Here is a 20,000-nt window from a genome sequence, read left to right as displayed (position 1 = left end):
GTGTGTGTGTGTGTGTGTGTGTGTGTGTGTGTGTGTGTGTGTGTGTGTGTGTGTGTGTGTGTGTGTGTGTGTGTGTGTGTGTGTGTGTGTGTGTGTGTGTGTGTGCGTGCCTGCGTGCATGTGTGCCTGCGTGCGTCTGTTTTGTGGGTAACTTTGCCTCGTTTTGTTCTAAAACCAGGTGTTTCAATTTCATTGTCTAAGACCTGTGTGTGTGTGTGTGTGTGCGTGCCTGCGTGTGTGCATGCCTGCCTGCGTGCGTCTGTTTTGTGGGTAACTTTGCCTCGTTTTGTTCTTCAGGGTGATGCTGGTGAGAATGGGCCTGCTGGACGAGATGTGAGTGCATCACTTTGGCCTTCATACGCCTTTGTCCAAGAGATGTGGCTATAAGTTGCGATCAAAAAGATATTCTTCAGACTGTATTTATATCCCCTTAAGACACGACATTATAATTTAGCTGTTACCGGAATAGCAATGACCAAATCGTAATGTATTACTAAAGGCCCTGTGCACTGTCATAGTAGTGTAGTACTCGAGTAGTTAACTTTCAATGTCTATTACAGCGGGCCACAGGAGGTACGGCATGCATTAAGGGGATATACAGCACAAGATTTAAGTAATGTATTTTTTTCTGATGTTGAGTGTCCTAAGCTTCAGTTTGGTTTGGTTAAAAGCATTATGTTACATATAGTACATCAGATGACTGACATCTGTGTTTCTGTCTCTTTCTCTACCTAAATAAGCGGTTTAATCAATTAGTCAATTAATCAAAGAACCAGCCAATCAATCAATCAGTTTACATGAATGTTCACTATGTGTTTAACACAGTAAACATTGTGACATTAGCCTACTGTAAAATGTTATAAATGAATGCCATATTTTTATTTCGGTTGTTTGTTTATCTGACAGGGACGTGATGGTCTGAAAGGTGACAGAGGAATCACAGGCCCCGCTGGTTTGATCGGGCCCCAAGGCCCTCCAGGCCCAGCTGGCCCCCAGGGACCCCCTGGCCCGGTGTGTATCTACTAAGCGCAAAGAAAAAAACACTGCACACTCCTGAGTTACAGTCGAAGGTTTTAATGTTGTGACAATACAGTTGTATTGTAAGCTAGATTCATGATTATTCATATGTTTTGTAAGTTTTTTTAAATTATAATTTATTATAAATGTGCTCATAATGCGCTATAGATATGGTCTTCATAGAAAGTGTCACCAAGTACTTACAACAGTAACAATTGTAATTACAACAGTAGTAGTATATTACAAAGTTGAATGTATACCATTATGTATACCACTATGTTATACAACTCTATGACAACATTTGGGCCCAAACAGCTCTCGTCAGGCGTGACCAGCACCTCCTCCTGCTTTGCTTATTGCACCTTCTTTAGTGTATCACAGCTTTTTAGGGAGAGTAGGGAAATGGGATGAACAAAGTGGATTTGCCAGCAGTAAAGTGAATGTGGGAGATCAGAGCGAAAAAGAGAAATGAAGCTGTTGTAGCTTCATGCTAAAGAGCTATACACGGTTTGAAGTAAACCAATTAGAATGTTCATGCTCTAGCTCAGGGGTGTCAAACTCAAATCGACCGAGGGCCAAAATCAAAAGCTGGAGCGAAGTCGCGGGCCAAACTCAATATATATATATATTTTTTACAAAAATGGACTAAAATTGCTCATGTTTAAATTCAACCAAATAGTTCAAATGTGTCTGCACATATTCTGTTGAATTCGAGTGTGAGGCTCACTGCAATGGCTTGGGCCCACTCATATTCCTGTGATATATGCATTTTCATGTTCAACTCTTAATAAACTACACAGTTGTGGTGCATGAGGGCTAACTGTAATACACATTTGAAATGATCTCGCGGGCCAAATAAAATGGCTCCGAGGGCCAAATTTGGCCCCCAGGCCTGAGTTTGACATCCCTGTTCTAGCTATTTTTGAAAGTCCCAGGTTGACAAGCTAGGGGAACATTTCTCGAAAGCGTAGTTGTTAGCCAGTTAGCAACTTGGGTAGTTGTCAATGGGAAATTGCATTGCAAACAACAAAGTAGCTAACGTAGTTAGCAACTATAGTTTCGAGAAATGCACCCCTGAGCTGCTCTCTGTGTGATGAGCTGAATCAGACATTCCAAAATCACATATGTGTATACTGCAAACTCATGGCGAAGCTTCGTCAGTGACCTCAGTGGCCTATTTGCTTTGGTCACCTTCGATCTCATTGAATGCAGTGCTCAAATAGACATACCTACACCAACACTAATAGCAGACATACAAACACATACTGTATGCATCTGAATGCACAGTAAGTTTGTTTGTATGCATGTGTTTGTGTAGGTGAGGGCTTATCTACTGCAGTAAAGGGTAGTACATGCTGTATTTTAACAGTTGTTCAGATCAACAGAGAACTGCTAGTGCTGGTGCCAATTCTTCAACTAATCCTGAACCGACTGGCCGCTGACGTGTTTACGCCAAAAATTTGAGAGCTTAGGAATTGTTTTTTTGTGCAACCTGTGAAATACTTGGCTTTTCGCTGTGAACCCTGACGACATTGTAGACATTTACAGGGTCTACATATGGGTAACGAGCGGTCAGATGCAAGGTAGTACTCAAACCGGGATGAGCACAAGCCGTTCACTGTTACACATTTTTGTTCCAAACTCAGCTGGTATAGAAACTGGCACTAGCACAGTTCTAGCCAGTCTGAGAAAGAGGAGGAGAAACATTTTTTTTTTTTTTTTTTTGAGCTTATTTATCCAGGAAGGTCCCATTGAGGTAAAAACCTCTTCTTCCAGGGAGTCCTGGAACTGATATGAATGACTAGATTCCTCCGATTAACCTCTGCTCTCATGTCTCCTCATCTGTCTCTTCCTCTTCCTGCCCTCTCTTCCTGCTTCCTGTCAGGTGACCTATGTGAAGGGAGCAGACCCAATCCCAGGGCCTGCAGGACGCCCAGGGCAACCAGTGAGTCTGTGATGCGCAATGTGTTCAACAGTTACTATGACAACATGCCACATATTATTCAGACGTTTGTACTGTGCATATCATTTTGCTCCACAGTTATTATGATAACAGTCACTGTTACAAGATGTCACTATACATAAACACCTTATTGTGTTCGTCAGCTCTAATAAACAATATTTTTTTTGTGTGTACAACAGCGTAATGTAATCTGACACAGTATTTTAGAAAAGGACTTTGGAACATTCTGGCAAGCATATGGATGTCAATGGCATACAGTACTGTATTAACCTTTGTGTAATCCATTGTTATAAGGGCAGCACCATTACTATTTCAGTAGTAGTCCCTATTGTTAAATCATGGGCGGTCTAACAAAAGCTTGCAGACCAGAAAGCCTGTGGTTGCACGAAAAAAAAATTGAAATGTGTGGGGCTAATAGGCATGGTAATAAGTTCTGATTTGTTACCACACACAGGGGGTACCTGGCACACATGGAACTCCAGGAGCCAGAGTGAGTTTCTGTCTGTCTGTCTGTCTATCTATCTGTCTGTCTGTGTGTGTGTCTGTGTACGTGCGTGTGTGCGTGTGCAGCCGTGCAGGTGTGTGCGCATGTGTGTCTCTACCTACCAGTGTGTGTGGCTGTTTTTTTCAGGTTGGTTTCTTTGTCTTGTCGATGTGCCAGTCAATGTCTTTTTGGCTTGACTGTCTGTCTACCCGTCTGTAATCTGTTTGCTTGACAGTCTGCATATGTGTGCTTGTGTGTGCTTGTGTGTGTGTGTGTGTGTGTGTGTGTGTGTGTGTGTGTGTGTGTGTGTGTGTGTGTGTGTGCTTGTGTGTGTGTGTGTTTGTGTGTGTGTGTGTGTGTGTGTGTGTGTGTGTGTGTGTGTGCGCGTGTGCGTGTGTCTGTATCTGTGTGTCTGTGTGCTGTAGCTTCTCAGCTTGTCTAAATCCCTTTCTGCCAGTCTGGTATGTTTTGGTTGTGCCAATTACTGTATACATCACATATGGTATCAATCTTATTGTATGCAATACTGTAATATTGACTATTTGATTTTTTGATTTGCAGGGAGAAAAGGGTGATACCGGTGGCAGAGGAGATAGGGTGAGTATGCGTGCGTGCGTGCGTGTGTGTGTGTGTGTGTGTGTGTGTGTGTGTGTGTGTGTGTGTGTGTGTGTGTGTGTGTGTGTGTGTGTGTGTGTGTGTGTGTGTTTGTGTGTCTGTATGTGTGTCTGTGTGTGTGTCTGTCTGTGTGTCTGTGTGTGTGTCTGTGTGTGTACGTGCGCATATGTGCGCGTGTGTGTGTAACATGTGTTCTGTTTTTTCTGCTTTAGGGGGACCCTGGAGAGGATGGTGCTCCGGGCAAACCGGGAGCAATCGTGGTAAGGGGTCCACTACTTCTATATACGTCACTTTGAACAGCCAGTGGCACATGTGCATATGATATACAATGACTTCAATATAAATCGGTCTCTGAAATTGCAATATGTTAATGTATGTGATTGTGTGTGTCTTTCTGCTCTTCTTGCAGGATGTCAAGAAGGCTTTTTCAGAGTGGGGAATTGAGGTAAAATGCTGCTTAAGGAACAAGTAGAAGATGTCTTCTGTCTATTTTTGTGTCCCTCCCTGTATGTATGTGTGTATGCATGATAATATGTTCACTGCAATGTGCAATAATGTGTATTTAGTAGGTCTCAGTGTATGTTTTTTTGTGTTTGTGCTGTGTGTGCATGTGTGCATGTGTGCGTGTGCGTGTGCGTGTGTGTGTCAGTAAGAGAGAGTGCCAGGGTGTATGTATGTTAACTGATGTAAGGCATTTTGCTATACTCAGAGTTTTGCTATATGTTTACTGCAATGTGCAATTATGTGTATTAGGTTTTTGTGTGTATGTCTTGTATCTACAGTATGTCTTGTATCTATGTATCTATGTGAGCTGTCAGACACCTAAATTTCCCTCGGGATTAATAAAAGTACTCTACTCTACTCTATGAATACCTATGTATCTAGATCACTGACCTGAAGTTTGTGATAAGCAAGAAGGACGTGAAGCCCTTGGTTCAGAAAGGCCAGGCGGGAGAGAAGGGAGATTCTGGACCGAGGGGACCACAGGGACTTGATGTAAGTCCACAATAAAACTCACAGTTACGCAATTATGCTGCGTAAAAATGTGTTAACTCCGTCAGAGTCATAACAACAACAAATAGAGTAAGACACTTTCCAACATCAGTCATCTCTCAATATGTCACCTCTCATTATTTATACAGTTTTTTTGTACTTTGTAACATGTGTGTATGCAATATGTTATATAAACACCGCACACTGGTGGACTTAGTTTTTGCTGTTTTTATTTAGGTGAACAACGCGTTTCGCATTGCGCTTCGTCAGGTTCACTTTGGCGCTTCGTCAGGTTCACTTTGAAGTGAACCTGACGAAGCGCAATGCGAAACGCGTTGTTCACCTAAATAAAAACAGCAAAAACTAAGTCCACCAGTGTGCGGTGATCCTCTTTCTTTACTATGGATTACTGATGACTGCACTTCACTAGCACCTGGAAACTGACAGTGCATAGGAGCTACAGATCTTTGATGTTATATAAACACATTATGTAATATAAATAAACACATTTTTTTACTATGTAAAATTGTTGTAGGGCTGAATTATAGGTTATGTGGATATGTGGATCTCAGGAAGATTAGCAACCTGCTGTGCCACAAGCTAAACAATACCCCAGCAAAATATCTCTTTCCAAAAGATGTACGTTTGCAAATTGTATTGAATTTTGAAGATGTAATTAAATGCATTGTATCCCAATGCATAACATTTTGTGAGACTGTGTATACAGTTATATTCAGTAAATTAGCTCAGTTCTTAATTCTTTGCCTTTATTATTTTATTAGTGAGAGTGGGACAGGAAATGAGTTGGAGAGAGAGGAAATGACTTTGGGCCAAAATCAAACCCGGGTCTCCAGTGTAACAGTGCAGTGCCCTACAGTTTGAACTATGGCTGGGTCTCATTAAGCATATTTACATGATTACAATAAGCTGATCATTGGCAATAAACAAATTATTGGACTAACCAACCATTGGTATTAAGATGCATTAAAAAATAGGTTCAGTTAAAGGTGTTCCGCTCGCATGCGTGACACATGAAGGATTAAAGAAGAAAGTTGTGATTTGTTATGAATGACAATAATCTGGTAATCCGTTTAAGGTGTTAAATGCATTGAGAAATTAGCCAGAAACCTAATTGTGCTAATTGGATTCCTCATAAAGGGATTCTTGTAATAAGCCGAATTTGATGAATTCCAGAATAACATGATTGTAGTAAGCACTTGGTCTTGACTTGGCTTGGGTACGACTTGGACTTTGACTTGACTTGGCCAGATGTGTCTTAACTTGTGACATGACTCGAACTTGATTGGAAGGACTTGAGACTTACTTGTGAGTGACTTGCAAATGAGTGACTTGGTCCCATCTCTCATGCATGACAATAACACTGATTATCTGTCCCTCTGTGTGCAGGGAGCGCGGGGGCCTGCGGGGGTGTCTGGCGCTAAGGGAGACTCTGGAGAGAGGGGACCCCCGGGACCTCAGGGCCCGATCGGCCGTGCCATTGGGGAGCGAGGACCTGAGGGCCCCCCCGGCACAGCAGGGGAGCCCGGAAAACCAGGAATACCCGGAGTGCCCGGACGCCTCGGGGACAAGGGCGAAGCCGGAAAACCGGCAGAGAAGGTACCAGGAAGAGGGGTTTTGTTGACCTTTGAACTATACCAGAAAAGTCCGAAACACATTGGCCTGGGAATTCCCCTGTTTCTTTTCCTCATTCTGATCTGAAGGACAGCATGGAGACCAGTTTTCCATCAAGCTTTAGATAGTGTTTCAAATAGTTTAGAGCAACCTCCCCGACTAGAAAATGAATATCTGACTTGTGATATACAAACACATGGAAATCTATCCTGTTTTTATGGCTCCATGTTTGGCATTGATCATTTGGTGAAATAAGCGGCCATTGCTCACTGAATAGACTACACTTGGACCAAGTGTAGTCTATTCAGTGAGCAATGGCCGCTTATTAAATAGGTGACTTGGTCTATAGTTAACAATGCCACAGAGCGGCACCAAGAAGCTGGTGTCTGTGCTTCAACTCATACTGTAGTGAGGTAAGTTGCTGAGACAGGTTAGTCCGCACATCCAAATGTCTGAGCTGGGAGCACATACAAATACAGAAAAGATGAAGAAGTCTGCTTCAATCAGGTTTTTTTCCTCCCATTTTTGGGTCTATTGCACAAAGCATCACAGATTTTTTTTCAAGTGGAAGCAAAAAAAAGTTTGAAGTTTGAAGTGGACTTTTTCACCTTTTACTTGACAGTGATGAGATTAGACACGGCTTAATAAGCCTGCTCTGCTATAGTCATATATCATACCTGTGTGAAGTGGCCTGCATGTAACGGCATGATTAAAGCAATGTGCTATGCGTTGGTGGTGTGATGTGATGTGTTAATGTTCTGTGATGTAATGCAATGGTAGGCACCACGACCTGTGTAAATTATTTGATGGAGGGTCAGAGGTACCGGTAGTTGCTTGAGGCGGCCTGTTAATTTGATGATGACATGGGATGATGGAGCGTGCTCTTGTATTTTGCATTCTTCTAGGGAGACAGAGGCTTCAAGGGAGAGAAAGGCGAACCTGTGAGTACATTTGAGATCTTCACAAATTTACTGCGATACCTACATGAATTACATACGTGTCATGATTGCGTTAATGCTATGATTAGAGTTGCTTTGGTTTTGCTTTTTTTCGTAAACGTCACCAAAGATGTAAAGCTTGATTATTCAGATGTAATAATGTTTTGCTGTGGAGCCATACCCATGCTGATGTGAGATGTGATCATCTTTTTTAGGGACGAATTGGACTGAACGGGACTGTAGGACCACCAGGACCGAAGGTGGACAACACACACACACACACACACACACACACACACACACACACACACACACACACACACACACACACACACACACACACACACACACACACACACACACACACACACACACACACACACACACACACACAGTATACACAGTGATCATGGGTGTCTTGAAAGGTGCTATAGAAGACATTAACATTATTATTACCAAAGATTCTCTATTTGTATGTAAATCTAAATCTAACTAAAAGGGTCACTAATTAATAGCTAATTAGAATGCACTAATGAGTGTTTCTACAGGGTGAGTCTCCGCCTCCCATGAATGGGGTTCCGGGGCCTCGGGGGCTTCCAGGACTGCCAGGGGTCAAAGGTGACACCGGGCCCGCCGGACTGTCAGGACCCAGAGGTGAACAGGTGAGACCCAGAACAGGGTTTAGGGCACAATAAAATAAATAAATGTGTTAATTCAACATAGGACATATGGTCCCATTAGATGTTAAAGGTAAGTTCAAGTCAATCATGAGCAATGGCTACATGGCTACATGGCTACTAAACTCACACCTTCATCTCAATGTGTCAAAGATGGTCTGCATGCATTTCTCAAAAAGAGGTAGCACTGACCTTGATCGCAGCATCTTTGCCAGCATCTTGGCGCATGGTGAGAAACTGGAAGTTATTCAAGAATGTAAATATTATCCTTGGAGTAATAATAGAATCACAACTTAGTTTTAGGCAACATTTTAATCTAATTTTAGGTGCTTTAGGAATAATTTAACACTCGAGTCAGCTAAATTTTATCTTAATACAATGATCATGTTTCATATGCATATATTCATATGCATATATCACTCACTGTGCTGTAGTCAAACCCTGTTTACATGTGAGGTTTACACTTAACTTAAAGGTGCACTGTGCAGTAAATGGTCAGAAAAAGGTACTGCAACTATGCTGCTCATTGAAACTGGGTTGCCTATTGCCAAATTTGATCTTTTCATGAAAGTTTACTAAGTAATAAACTAATATTTTGTAGTATGAAGCCCAAGAACATTCATTTTTGAAGCTAAAAATGTCTATTTCTGGAATCATGTATGAAAAATGCAATTTTCCCAATCATAATGAATACTTAGAATATGATGGTGGTGGTAAGTATTCATGAAAAAGTTGAATGGGTAGCATGAATTCTAGAAATAAATGACTAAAAATCTTACACAGAGCACCTTTAAGGACTTTCCTGTAAATGCAGGTACAGTGCAATTACTCCACATAAAGGTACATGTTGTTACTGGTTTCATCACGCTCTGTAGTCTAATTCATGTAACAGGAGTAGTGAAATAAATTAGTCAAGTTCAGTCCTTATAAGTTCAGCATCTCCATGGTTCCACAAGTTGTCTTATTTATAATAGGCTATAGAAAAAGTTACTGGCAAAATAACTTATAATGCTTGCAGAAGATGCCACAGTAGTAAGTGATGATTATAACAACCGTGATATTTTTCTCCTAGGGTTTGGTTGGTATCCGTGGTGAGAGAGGACCGGCGGGAGAGCTCGGTGCGAAGGGACGCGATGGCTTGCCTGTAAGTCCACTTAAGCCCCAATGCTCATTCCCTATTCATACAGGAACAGTCCATCATTATTTGGAAGTATACTCATTTTACACTTCCCCTGGAGATAAATAATTGTGTTTTACCGTTCTCGTGTTCTCTCAGACGTTCTCTGATTCTGGTGATATTACTTCTTATTAGTTTGTATCATTGAACTGAATAGGAATAGGACTGAATAGGTTCAATGATACTTGTAGGCCTACTATCACCTCAACACATAGGAAAGCTGGAAGAGCAGGATGAGAAATTTATTTGAATCAAGGGAAGGTGTCAAATCAGCATATTTACAAAAAGTGTGGACCTATCCTTTAGGTATTTGAAGACTCTAATATACAGTAGCCTAATACAATCCAAATTGTGTGGCACAAAACAAATATTTCTTGATATTTGATTCACTACACAGCATACATTATGCGGAAACGGTGTAAAACATACCTAAATCAAATAATATTGTTTTTTTTTCTCATCCTATTACCATAATACTTGCTATACTACTCTGTGCTATGCTACCGTATGCATATTTTTCCTTTTATACTATGCTCTTATTTAATATGTAGGCTACATGTAAAGAAAGTGTACTGTGTACTTTGTATCTTGAAGTGTCATTCTGGCTAACTTCTGGTGTGTGTGTGCGTGTGTGTGTGTGTGTGTGTGTGTGTGTGTGTGTGTGTGTGTGTGTGTGTGTGTGTGTGTGTGTGTGTGTGTGTGTCTTTGTGTGTGTGTGTGTGTGTGTGTGTGTGTGTGTGTGTGTGTGTGTGTGTGTGTGTGTGTGTGTGTGTGTGTGTGTGTGTGTGTGTGTGTGTGGTCACGCGATTGTGTATTTAGGGACTTAATGGTGAACCAGGAAAGCCCGGACTAGACGGAAAACCAGTAAGAGTGGACACCTCCATCTTTCCCCTTCTCTATCTGCATGCAGGCATCATGTTTACATGTTATTCTGTTAAAGGAGCCATCCTGCTGATGTTATAACACTACATGTTTGATATTTTGTATGGCATTACAACTGAATTCCTGACAGGTAGGTCTTGATAAGATACTTTATGTACAGATTGATCTATAGTAATGTAATCGTAATGGAAATGAACTGGTAAGAAAGTTTGATTTTATCATATTTATGTCATGATATAATCAGCATGTTAAAACAGTTAAATAAGACAGCAGAAAAAAAACTCAAAGACAATTTGTGAAAAGCAGAGTTGTGCTATTACTATGTAATTAAACATAATGCATATATAAGAATATGCAAATATTTTATACCTAGTTCATTGATCAAAGTGCTGTCCACCTACAGTTCACGTAACAGGCTTTGCAATCTGAGTTTGCACATTATGTATACATACAGTAGTGATGAGGACTGTCATTGTTATGTTGTTGTTGTTGTTTACCTGTTGTTATTTACCTGGACAGGGTCTAAAGGGGTCTCTTGGTTTACCAGGCGTGCCTGTGAGTACAGTAACTGCAGCCCTGTACAGTACAGTACAACAGCAGGCGCTGCGCATCGTGCCATGTTGTGTCATGTCCTGGGCCGAGGGACAGGGGGCAGTAGAGAGCAAGGCTGGGGGTTGGCTGAGTGACGGGTCCTGTAGTAGATCCAGGAGATGGGGACGCAGAGCAGAGCTACCTGATGCTTTGCTGTCCGTGTCCAGCCTGATGCATTGCATTGCTTTAATGCTTGCCTCCTCTGTCCCCTCCTGTCTTCTCTCCTCTGTTTTTCTCCCTCCACCTTTGCTTTCTCTATCCCTCTCTCTTAAATGCAACCTCCCTCTGCTCTTTATTTCTATCTCTTTTGCTTGTTTTATCTCCCCCCTCCCTCTCTCTATTCTCCAGGGTGCGCCTGGGTTCCCAGGTGTTATTGGTCGACCGGTAGGTTATATGTGGCTGTCTTCCTCTCGCTGCTTGGCTCATACTGTAGACATTAGGAGTGGTTTTGGTGGGCAAGGGCTTGTTTGTTTAACATAGAAGTTTACGTATGTGCTTGCAAAAACATGTGTCTTATTTTTTGGGGGGGTTGGTGTATGTTCCAATGATCTAATTGTTTTACATGTATATTTTCTTTAGGGCAATCCTGGAGAGCAAGGAGTTAGAGGACCAACTGTAAGAAATAACAAAACTAGTACATATGTAGATACACTGTACTCTCTCAACCGTATGCAACCAAAGAGGCCAACAAATCCACACTTACAGACAACAATGCGCAAAAAAATACCTAATCGAAACAAAACAACATAATCGAAAGGCCAAGTAAAATACAGCTGGTATCTAGCTAATTTACATTATGTAATATTTAATATACATAGTATGTTTCATATCTGTATATATTTATATTACAATGAATTCATATTGTTTTATAAATGAATGTGTTATATTAATGGAGCATGTGTGTGATTTGAACAGGGACCCGTGGGAGTCAACGGCCCTCCTGGTCCAGCTGGAGTGAAGGTGAGTTCTGGCCCCTCTCTCTCTCTCTCTCTCTCTCTCTCTCTCTCTCTCTCTCTCTCTCTCTCTCTCTCTCTCTCTCTCTCTCTCCATCTTGCTTTCTCACTCTCACTCTCACTCTCACTCTCACTCTCACTCTGACTCTCACTCTCATTCACACATACACACGCACGCACGCACGCACGCACGCACGCACGCACACACACACACACACACACACACACACACACACACACACACACATGGAATTAGGAATGCATTAGCAATAACTTTACAAGTGAAATTTGTCCCAAAGGAGAACAGCAGACAAACTGTACATTGACAACATAGTGAATAATTGATACTTAAGTCTATAGTTTGTTTGTTACTGGACCTCTCTACATCTCCCTGTCTGTCTCTTCCTCTGTGCTTTGTAGGGTATCCCAGGAGAACCAGGTGTCGGTGTCCAAGTAAGTAACACTTCTCTGTGTACTACTGTCAGTCATCCAACCACTCTCTGCTCTGCTCTGTGTGTCTTATAGTGTCTTTGTTTTCAGTTTGTGAACCTGCTCTCACCTTATAACTGTTCGATTTGGGTCCACGCACCTGCCTATTTTTCTGCACATCTTGAGTGTAACAATATCCTTGCTCCCAGTCATAAAACCACAAAAACACATTTATGTTTTGTATGGTGTTTGTTACACAAGAGAAACGACTAAAACCTGGTGCCATCCTTTTCCCTCTGGGTTCTGCCAGCTCATTGAAATCCATTAATTTCCTAGTTGTTGCAACTTAAGTTAAATGGAGTAGGAGTCAATGACGTATTCCGCAGTCAGGTCATTTAGAATATAGCACTGGATCATGCAGTAGCTTCTGGATCCAGACTGACCATCAGGGCTCTAACTTGACACTAGCCAACCGCCCAAACATTGGTGAAATTTCAGTTTGACTGGTAGAAAAGACCAACTTACTAGCCACTTTGACCCATTAGTGAGTGTGTATTTGGCCAGTAAGCTCAATATCTACTTCATTTTGGCTGGTGATGAAGAAGTTAATTTAGGGCTCTGTTGACCATCACTGACCATTTTTGCATACGGCTGACATCACTGTTTGTGTCTTCTTCCTCAGGGTCCTCCTGGGGCGCCGGGCACCATGGGATTGCCGGGACCTGTAGGACCTCCTGGAGCTGTGGTAAGATCTGATAGGCTGAACGGCCTGCCACTCACTACGTGCTCTGTTGATAGGGACCAATGCCTTGGTCAGACTACACAATTTCAGACAGATTCAATTTTTGGGTTATTACTGATAAGAATACTATAAAGCAGGGGTCCCCAAACTAAGGCCCGGGGGCCGGATGCGGCCCGCCAGGCCCCTTTGACTGGCCCTCCACCTCTCTGCATCTCACCATTTGAACTGGCTCAAAGAAGCAATCCTCACAGAAAAAAAGATAAAATATATGTTTGAATATTTTATTTTGTTTATAAACAGGCCTTCCTACAGTTTAATTTTCACTAACTTAGTGTGAATCACCAGAAGTCTCTTGTTTTGATAGTTTCTCATCTCACTGTAATATAAACAGGCCAACCATTTCTATTGTATGACTCCTAAACTGTCAATCACCATATTTTTTAACCTTTCCTTGCTATTTTTACATGGTTAATATTGAAAATTAAAAGGAATACCTGCGGTATTTCAAATTGAAAAAACATGTGAAGTACTCACTCACTTCTTTTGCAAATCACTTGTAATGATGAGCTATTTTGTGCTAGAAAGTATGAATGAAGGAAGCAAAGGACAGCACTCTTCAGATTTTTCTCTGTTTATTCACCTATGAATGTTTCGGGCAGAGCCCTTCTTCAGCGTGTAATGGCATTTGCCGTGCTAGAAATTCGGACTATAACAGGCAGTGGCCTAGTATACAGCGCACATGATTGATCCCGGCCCCTGATCACAGTCGGGAGCGATAATGTGGCCCCCAGAGAAAAAAAGTTTGGGGACCCCTGCTCTAAAGTGTCGAATTCAATGTTGAATGGTCGGGCACAACGTCAAATGTGGAATGAACTTTATACCGTAATGTAACATGCTTCAAGGCTTGCGATCTTGTTCTACTACAGAGAGTTGTAGAGAGTTGTAGAGAGGCATAAGTGCTCACTGCTGTCTCTTCCTGTATCCTGTAGGGGCCTCAAGGGCCATCGGGTTTGCCAGGCCAGACGGTGAGTACAACAACAACAACAACAACAGCAACAACATAGTCAGAAACGAGATCATAAAAGTAATAGCAACAGCAACAGCTAATGGGGTGTTTGAATGATTATGATAATGATTGTGACTATTAGTGACCATTAATATACATCTTATAAATAAATATTAGAAATACCATGTGACTTTGTATTCTGTGTACGCACTGTATATGATATATTGTAGGATCCCCTTCATCCTACTAACATTCTTAATATTTTATTTTATGTTTTGTTATCATTTGATAGTTTTTAACATGCTGTTGTAGTATATGCAGCCAATTGAGCTTCTTCTGTGGATGAAATATGCTGTCAGACACAGTGATTTCTTCTCTTGCACTGCTTAGCAACACTGTCAACCTCACAGTGAAAAAGTAGTTCATTCTCAGGGAAGGCCACGGTGTCAGTGATGGGTGAAAATTGTAACTCTGCAAAATAATTTGTGTGAAGGTGCTTTGAATTCGCAGAGACATGTGGCTGATGTTGATGTTGCAACAGTACAAAAAAATCCTGTGAAACCCTGGTACGAATTCAATGAAAATAAACCTGCCTTGTCGGGCCTTGCCTTGCCTTGCTTCAGGGTGAGAGTGGCAAACCGGGCGTACCAGGACGAGATGGCATACCTGGAAAAGAAGGAACACCTGGACTACCCGGAAAACAGGTGTGTGTGTGTGTGTGTGTGTGTGTGTGTGTGTGTGTGTGTGTGTGTGTGTGTGTGTGTGTGTGTGTGTGTGTGTGTATGCGTGTGTGTGTGTGTGTGTGTGTGTGTGTGTGCGTGTGTGTGCGTGTGCGTGTGCGTGCGTGCGTGTGTGTGTGTGCCTGTGAGTGTGTGTGTGTGCATACAGTATACTGTACGTGTTTTCATACGACTAGTAAGTGTCCCCTCCATTTTGTTTTTCCTGACAGGGTATCCCCGGGCCTTCAGGCGCCGCAGGGACGAAGGGAGAGTTGGGAGACAGTGGCCCTCCAGGAAAGGTACTTAACAGTACATTTGTGACTATACACACATTTTAGTACATTTTATTCACATCACAAAACAGGGACGCATTTCTGGAAAGCGTAGTTGCTAACTATGTTAGCTACTTTGTTGGTTGCAATGCAGTTTCCCACTGGCAACTGCCGAAGTTGCTAACTGCTAACAACTACGCTTTCCAGAAATGCATCCCAGAGATGCATACAGTAGATAGTAAAGTATATAAGGTATTTAAAGCCTACAGTCTAAGTCAAAAGTCTAAAGTCTACAGGACTGGCAAAACAAATGTTTTAGGCCTAGTCCATCCTCAATGTCCACAGTGTGAGTCTAATCTTCTCTCTGTTCTTTTCCTCCTCAGAGTGTTGCTGGTCCTCCAGGCGTGAAGGGGGAGAGAGTGAGCTCCTTTACACATCCTTCATGACACACACATCATTTAATATTCATAGGAATATGTTTGTCTTTGAATGGAAATTCCACTTATGTTTATGATTTGTTATAGACCTCCTTTATATCCATATCAATGTCTAGTTAGACCACATTAATAATCACTGGTTGTATTGGTATGTTTGATATCACTAGAATCCATCAACATAATGTATCAAAGTTATCAAAAGTACCTCATTGAGAACATTCTTCCAAACAGTGCGGTCAGAATGTCCCTCTGTATTTTCATTGCTCTTGTCTCTGATTGGTTCAGGGTCTACCTGGGTTGTCTTTACCTGGCGTTGCTGGTGAGGCTGGACTCCCTGGAGGCAAGGTCAGTGAGGTCATCTCAATGTCAAAACATTTGACCTGTAATTCCTTTACTCTGTTGGGGTTTCAAAGTGAAGTTTTCACTTCTTTCTGCAGGGTGACAGGGGAGATAAAGGACCTGCCGGCATCAAAGGAGAGAAAGTATGTGAAGAGGACGCTGTTTTACTGGACTTTTATTTATTGTTTGGACTTTTATTCATTAATTTGCCAGCTACTCCATCTACTGGACTGGATGTTGTTTTACTAGACTTTTACTGGATTAGTCAGCTATTCCATTTATACTGATTTATTTTACTCATTCTGTTTCTCTCTCTTTCTCTCTCTCTCTCTCTCTCTGTCTCTCTCTCTCTCTCTCTCTCTCTCTCTCTCTCTCTCTCTCTCTCTCTCTCTCTCTCTCTCTCTCTCTCTCTCTCTCTCTCTCTCTTCTTTTACCACAGGGTATTCCTGGAGAAAGGGGAGCTGTAGGAGAAGATGTGAGTTTATTTTCTGCTGCTGAGCCACACAAAAAATGTACACTGTGAAATAAAGAGGAAATTCATTACTTACTTACTTACTCACTTAATTAATTAACTAGACTGCCTGTGCAGTCGCCTTCGACTGCTTAAGGTATATCCCCGAAACGCGACGCTTCCAGTCCCCAATCATTCCTACCACTCCCGTCCACCTTTTCATGAACATTTATGATAAATACAAAATATAAAATAAATATATTTAATATCTACACATAGATCAATGACGTGCAGAGGCTTAAAACCAAATGACTATTGTGAAAATGAAGGAAAAAATGGGGCAAATGGTAACACTGTTTTAATGGTTCACTATTACAGTGGATATACCACATTAGGTACAGTGTAATAACCAGTGTAACAATATTTAATACCACGTCATACCAGTGTGACACCATGTACCAATTTTGTACTTATATCATGTAGGCTATTTGTGTGTAAGTGGTATTACATGGTATTGCATATTTGTACACTGGTATTACACTAGTATTACATGGTATTACATATTGTTACACTGGTTATTACACTGTACCTGGTATTGCCTATTTTTACACTGGTATTACACTAGTATTACATGGTATTGAATATTGTTACACTGGTTATTACACTGTAGGCCTACCTGATATGGTAGATTCACTGAAGTTATGGACCAAACAAAAATTCGGCCATCTTGAAAGTGTTAACCTCCAAACTCTAATCAGTTCATGAACCCACTCTAGAGCATTCACACACCAAATCTGAGACAAATCCATCCACCCGGTCAGATGTAATGGGCCAAACAAAAATTCGGCCATCTTGAATTCGGCCATCTTGAAATTGTTGACCTCCAAACTCGAATCAGTTCATGAACCTACCCTAGAACATTCACACACCAAATCTGGGACAAATCCATCCACCCGGTCAGAAGTTATGGACCAAACAAAAATTCGGCCATCTTGAATTCGGCCATCTTGAAAGTGTTAACCTCCAAACTCTAATCAGTTCATGAACCCACCCTAGAGCATTCACACACCAAATCTGGGACAAATCCATCCACCCGGTCAGAAGTAATGGGCCAAACAAAAATTCGGCCATCTTGAATTCGGCCATCTTGAAATTGTTTACCTCCAAACTCGAATCAGTTCATGAACCTACCCTAGAACATTCACACACCAAATTTGGGACAAATCCATCCACCCGGTCAGAAGTTATGGACCAAACAAAAATTCGGCCATCTTGAATTCGGCCATCTTGAAATTGTTGACCTCCAAAGTCGAATCAGTTCATGAACCTGCCCTAGAGCATTCACACACCAAATCTGGGACAAATCCAAACATCCGTTCAAAAGTTATCGCGTTAACACGAAAGACCTTACGCGGCGGACGCGGCGGCGGCGGCGGCGGACGCGGCGGCGGCGGTGCACGCAAAACCATTACATCCCCGACGCTCCGCGTTTCGGGGATATAATTAATTATTCATCCCTTATGCTCATCTCTCTTTCTCCCTCTCTCTTTCTCTCTCTCTCTGTCACAAAGGGCCTTGCTGGACCACCAGGATTTAAGGGAGACAAAGTAAGGGGACACAAATTGCACACATTTCTATCATATCTAGACGACGGTCCCTGAAACGGGATTAACAGGAAGGCCCAGTTGCCACAACATTTAGATGCTCGGATTTCTTATTACAAAATCAAGGATACTATTCAGAAGTCTCTGGAGACAGACAGTCAAAAACATCAAAACAGAATCAGACACAGAAAAGAAACAGAAAAGGCAAACAGGCAGACACAAATTCTCAGAGGTTTCCTGATAAAACACAGAGAATCTCAGGCAAGATGTGCAAAGAGGAAGGAAACAAATACTGATCTGACTCTGGCACAAAGAACACTGGAACAACCATGCTAGACACAGGGAAGTCAGAGGTACAAAGGGACAAAGGGAACAGGACATCAGTAAGGGGAAGAAAACTAATGATTATGCGAGAGAGAAACACAGAGCAGGAGGACTTACAGTAATGCATTGCAGGCGATGAGTGAAACAGGTGTAAGTTACCAGGATAGAGGAACACATGGTAGGGATGGGTGGGGTTAGAATAATACACAACAAAAACACATGGGCGTAAGAACACACAAGGCATCTTTGAATACAGCAGGGGTAAAGCATCCATATCACCAAAGGTCATATGGTCATATCTGCTGAAATGTGTTAAACCAATTTTGCTTCACAAATTGCGATGCCTTGAAATTACTTCTTACTTTTGCGCTGGATGTTGTACAAAAGTATTAAAGGAACAGGCAGCCCACCGTGTTTCAATGATAGAGTATGTTCTTCGCTTACCTGTGATGAGTTCATCCCAACCTGTCTCCTCTGGGGGCCATGTCCCAAGACGAGACAGGTGGGGACGAGCGCATCACAGGTCAGAGAAGAACATGCTTCATTATTGAAACACAGTGGACTGTACCTCTAAGTGTTAAAAGGTAAATGGCAGTCAATGACAAGGTTTGTTCATCGTGGGAGGGTGGAGTGGGCATTTGTCCTTCCTTGCCACCAACAAATTCCTTCAAAAACGTTCTCTGTTAATCTCGAAGGAATCCATATATCATGTAATCTGTCTCTATCATATAACTGATAATCTCCTCAATGCGAACCGCCATTGATATTGAAGCAATAAATGCTCCAACAATTTTCTGGCTCGAGATCCTCACAATTCCAGACCTATGTGTGGTGTAGCTCCGCTTAGCTCCACCAGGGGGCTCCAGAGCTACACACACACAGAGGTCTAGTGAGGACCAGGCTAGGGGGAGAGAAGCCAGGCTGTGCCCTCCTAGTGACGCAACAGCTTCAGCATTGCTACCAGTCAGGTCAAGAGTCAATGCAAGTACTTTCTGAGTTCCTGCAAATACGGGAACTCCTCCCACTTTGTTGGGAAGCAAACAATCATTAGCAAACCAAGGGAGGCCATTTGGGAAATGCTGTTTGGGAAATGTTAATTGTTATGCTCTTGGCCCTTGTTCTAGTTTGATGTGTTCTTCATGTGGTAATGAAAGTGTGGTTTATTTGCAGGGGGAGAGAGGAATAGGCCTTTTGGGACCAGCAGGAAAAAATGGACCAGCTGGAGTAAAGGTAAACTCATCAGTACAAAACATAATCACACACACACACACACACACACACTCTCTCTCTCTCTCTCTCTCTCTCTCTCTCTCTCTCTCTCTCTCTCTCTCTCTCTCTCTCTCTCTCTCTCTTTCTCTCTCTCTCTCTCTCTTTCTCTCTCCCTTTCTCTCTCTCTCTCTCTCTCTCCCATTCTCTCTCTCTTCTCTCTCTCTCTCTCTCTCTCACACACACACACACACACACACACACACACACACACACACACACACAGTGTATACATAGGCCTATACAGTAAATGTACATTTTAGTATTACTGTTAGGCTGGGCTGTAACAATACTCCCGACTCACAATTCAGTTCGTATCACTATTTTTGAATCAAGGTTTGATACACTCGATTTACGAACATTATAAATAAAAACTACAACAGGTTATTTTACAGTAGGTTCAAACAGACTACTAAAATAAAGAAAAAAATATGTATTAATATGGATGATGATTTGGAGCTTGCACGAACTATCACCTCACATAGTTGG

General features: G+C 42.0%; 1 protein-coding gene across 1 annotated transcript in view; it reads left to right on the top strand.

The window, feature by feature from the left end:
- col7a1 (collagen, type VII, alpha 1) overlaps positions 1 to 20,000 on the top strand; it is a 119,956-nt gene that overhangs the window by 75,203 nt on the left and 24,753 nt on the right. The window contains exons 66-92 of the mRNA XM_063216245.1: positions 298 to 333; positions 907 to 1,011; positions 2,903 to 2,962; positions 3,435 to 3,470; positions 4,026 to 4,061; positions 4,292 to 4,339; positions 4,489 to 4,524; positions 4,965 to 5,075; positions 6,480 to 6,689; positions 7,610 to 7,645; positions 7,858 to 7,902; positions 8,191 to 8,304; positions 9,392 to 9,463; positions 10,316 to 10,360; positions 11,318 to 11,353; positions 11,549 to 11,584; positions 11,885 to 11,929; positions 12,343 to 12,375; positions 13,034 to 13,096; positions 14,083 to 14,118; positions 14,723 to 14,803; positions 15,049 to 15,117; positions 15,474 to 15,509; positions 15,813 to 15,872; positions 15,965 to 16,009; positions 16,306 to 16,341; positions 17,889 to 17,924. Coding sequence (XP_063072315.1) covers positions 298 to 333; positions 907 to 1,011; positions 2,903 to 2,962; positions 3,435 to 3,470; positions 4,026 to 4,061; positions 4,292 to 4,339; positions 4,489 to 4,524; positions 4,965 to 5,075; positions 6,480 to 6,689; positions 7,610 to 7,645; positions 7,858 to 7,902; positions 8,191 to 8,304; positions 9,392 to 9,463; positions 10,316 to 10,360; positions 11,318 to 11,353; positions 11,549 to 11,584; positions 11,885 to 11,929; positions 12,343 to 12,375; positions 13,034 to 13,096; positions 14,083 to 14,118; positions 14,723 to 14,803; positions 15,049 to 15,117; positions 15,474 to 15,509; positions 15,813 to 15,872; positions 15,965 to 16,009; positions 16,306 to 16,341; positions 17,889 to 17,924 — 1,602 coding nt within the window. The remainder of the gene's footprint in view (positions 1 to 297; positions 334 to 906; positions 1,012 to 2,902; positions 2,963 to 3,434; positions 3,471 to 4,025; positions 4,062 to 4,291; positions 4,340 to 4,488; positions 4,525 to 4,964; positions 5,076 to 6,479; positions 6,690 to 7,609; positions 7,646 to 7,857; positions 7,903 to 8,190; positions 8,305 to 9,391; positions 9,464 to 10,315; positions 10,361 to 11,317; positions 11,354 to 11,548; positions 11,585 to 11,884; positions 11,930 to 12,342; positions 12,376 to 13,033; positions 13,097 to 14,082; positions 14,119 to 14,722; positions 14,804 to 15,048; positions 15,118 to 15,473; positions 15,510 to 15,812; positions 15,873 to 15,964; positions 16,010 to 16,305; positions 16,342 to 17,888; positions 17,925 to 20,000) is intronic.

The sequence above is a fragment of the Engraulis encrasicolus genome, chromosome 14 (assembly GCF_034702125.1).
Source record: "Engraulis encrasicolus isolate BLACKSEA-1 chromosome 14, IST_EnEncr_1.0, whole genome shotgun sequence".
Taxonomy (NCBI): domain Eukaryota; kingdom Metazoa; phylum Chordata; class Actinopteri; order Clupeiformes; family Engraulidae; genus Engraulis; species Engraulis encrasicolus.
This window is presented reverse-complemented; position numbering and strand designations above follow the sequence as displayed.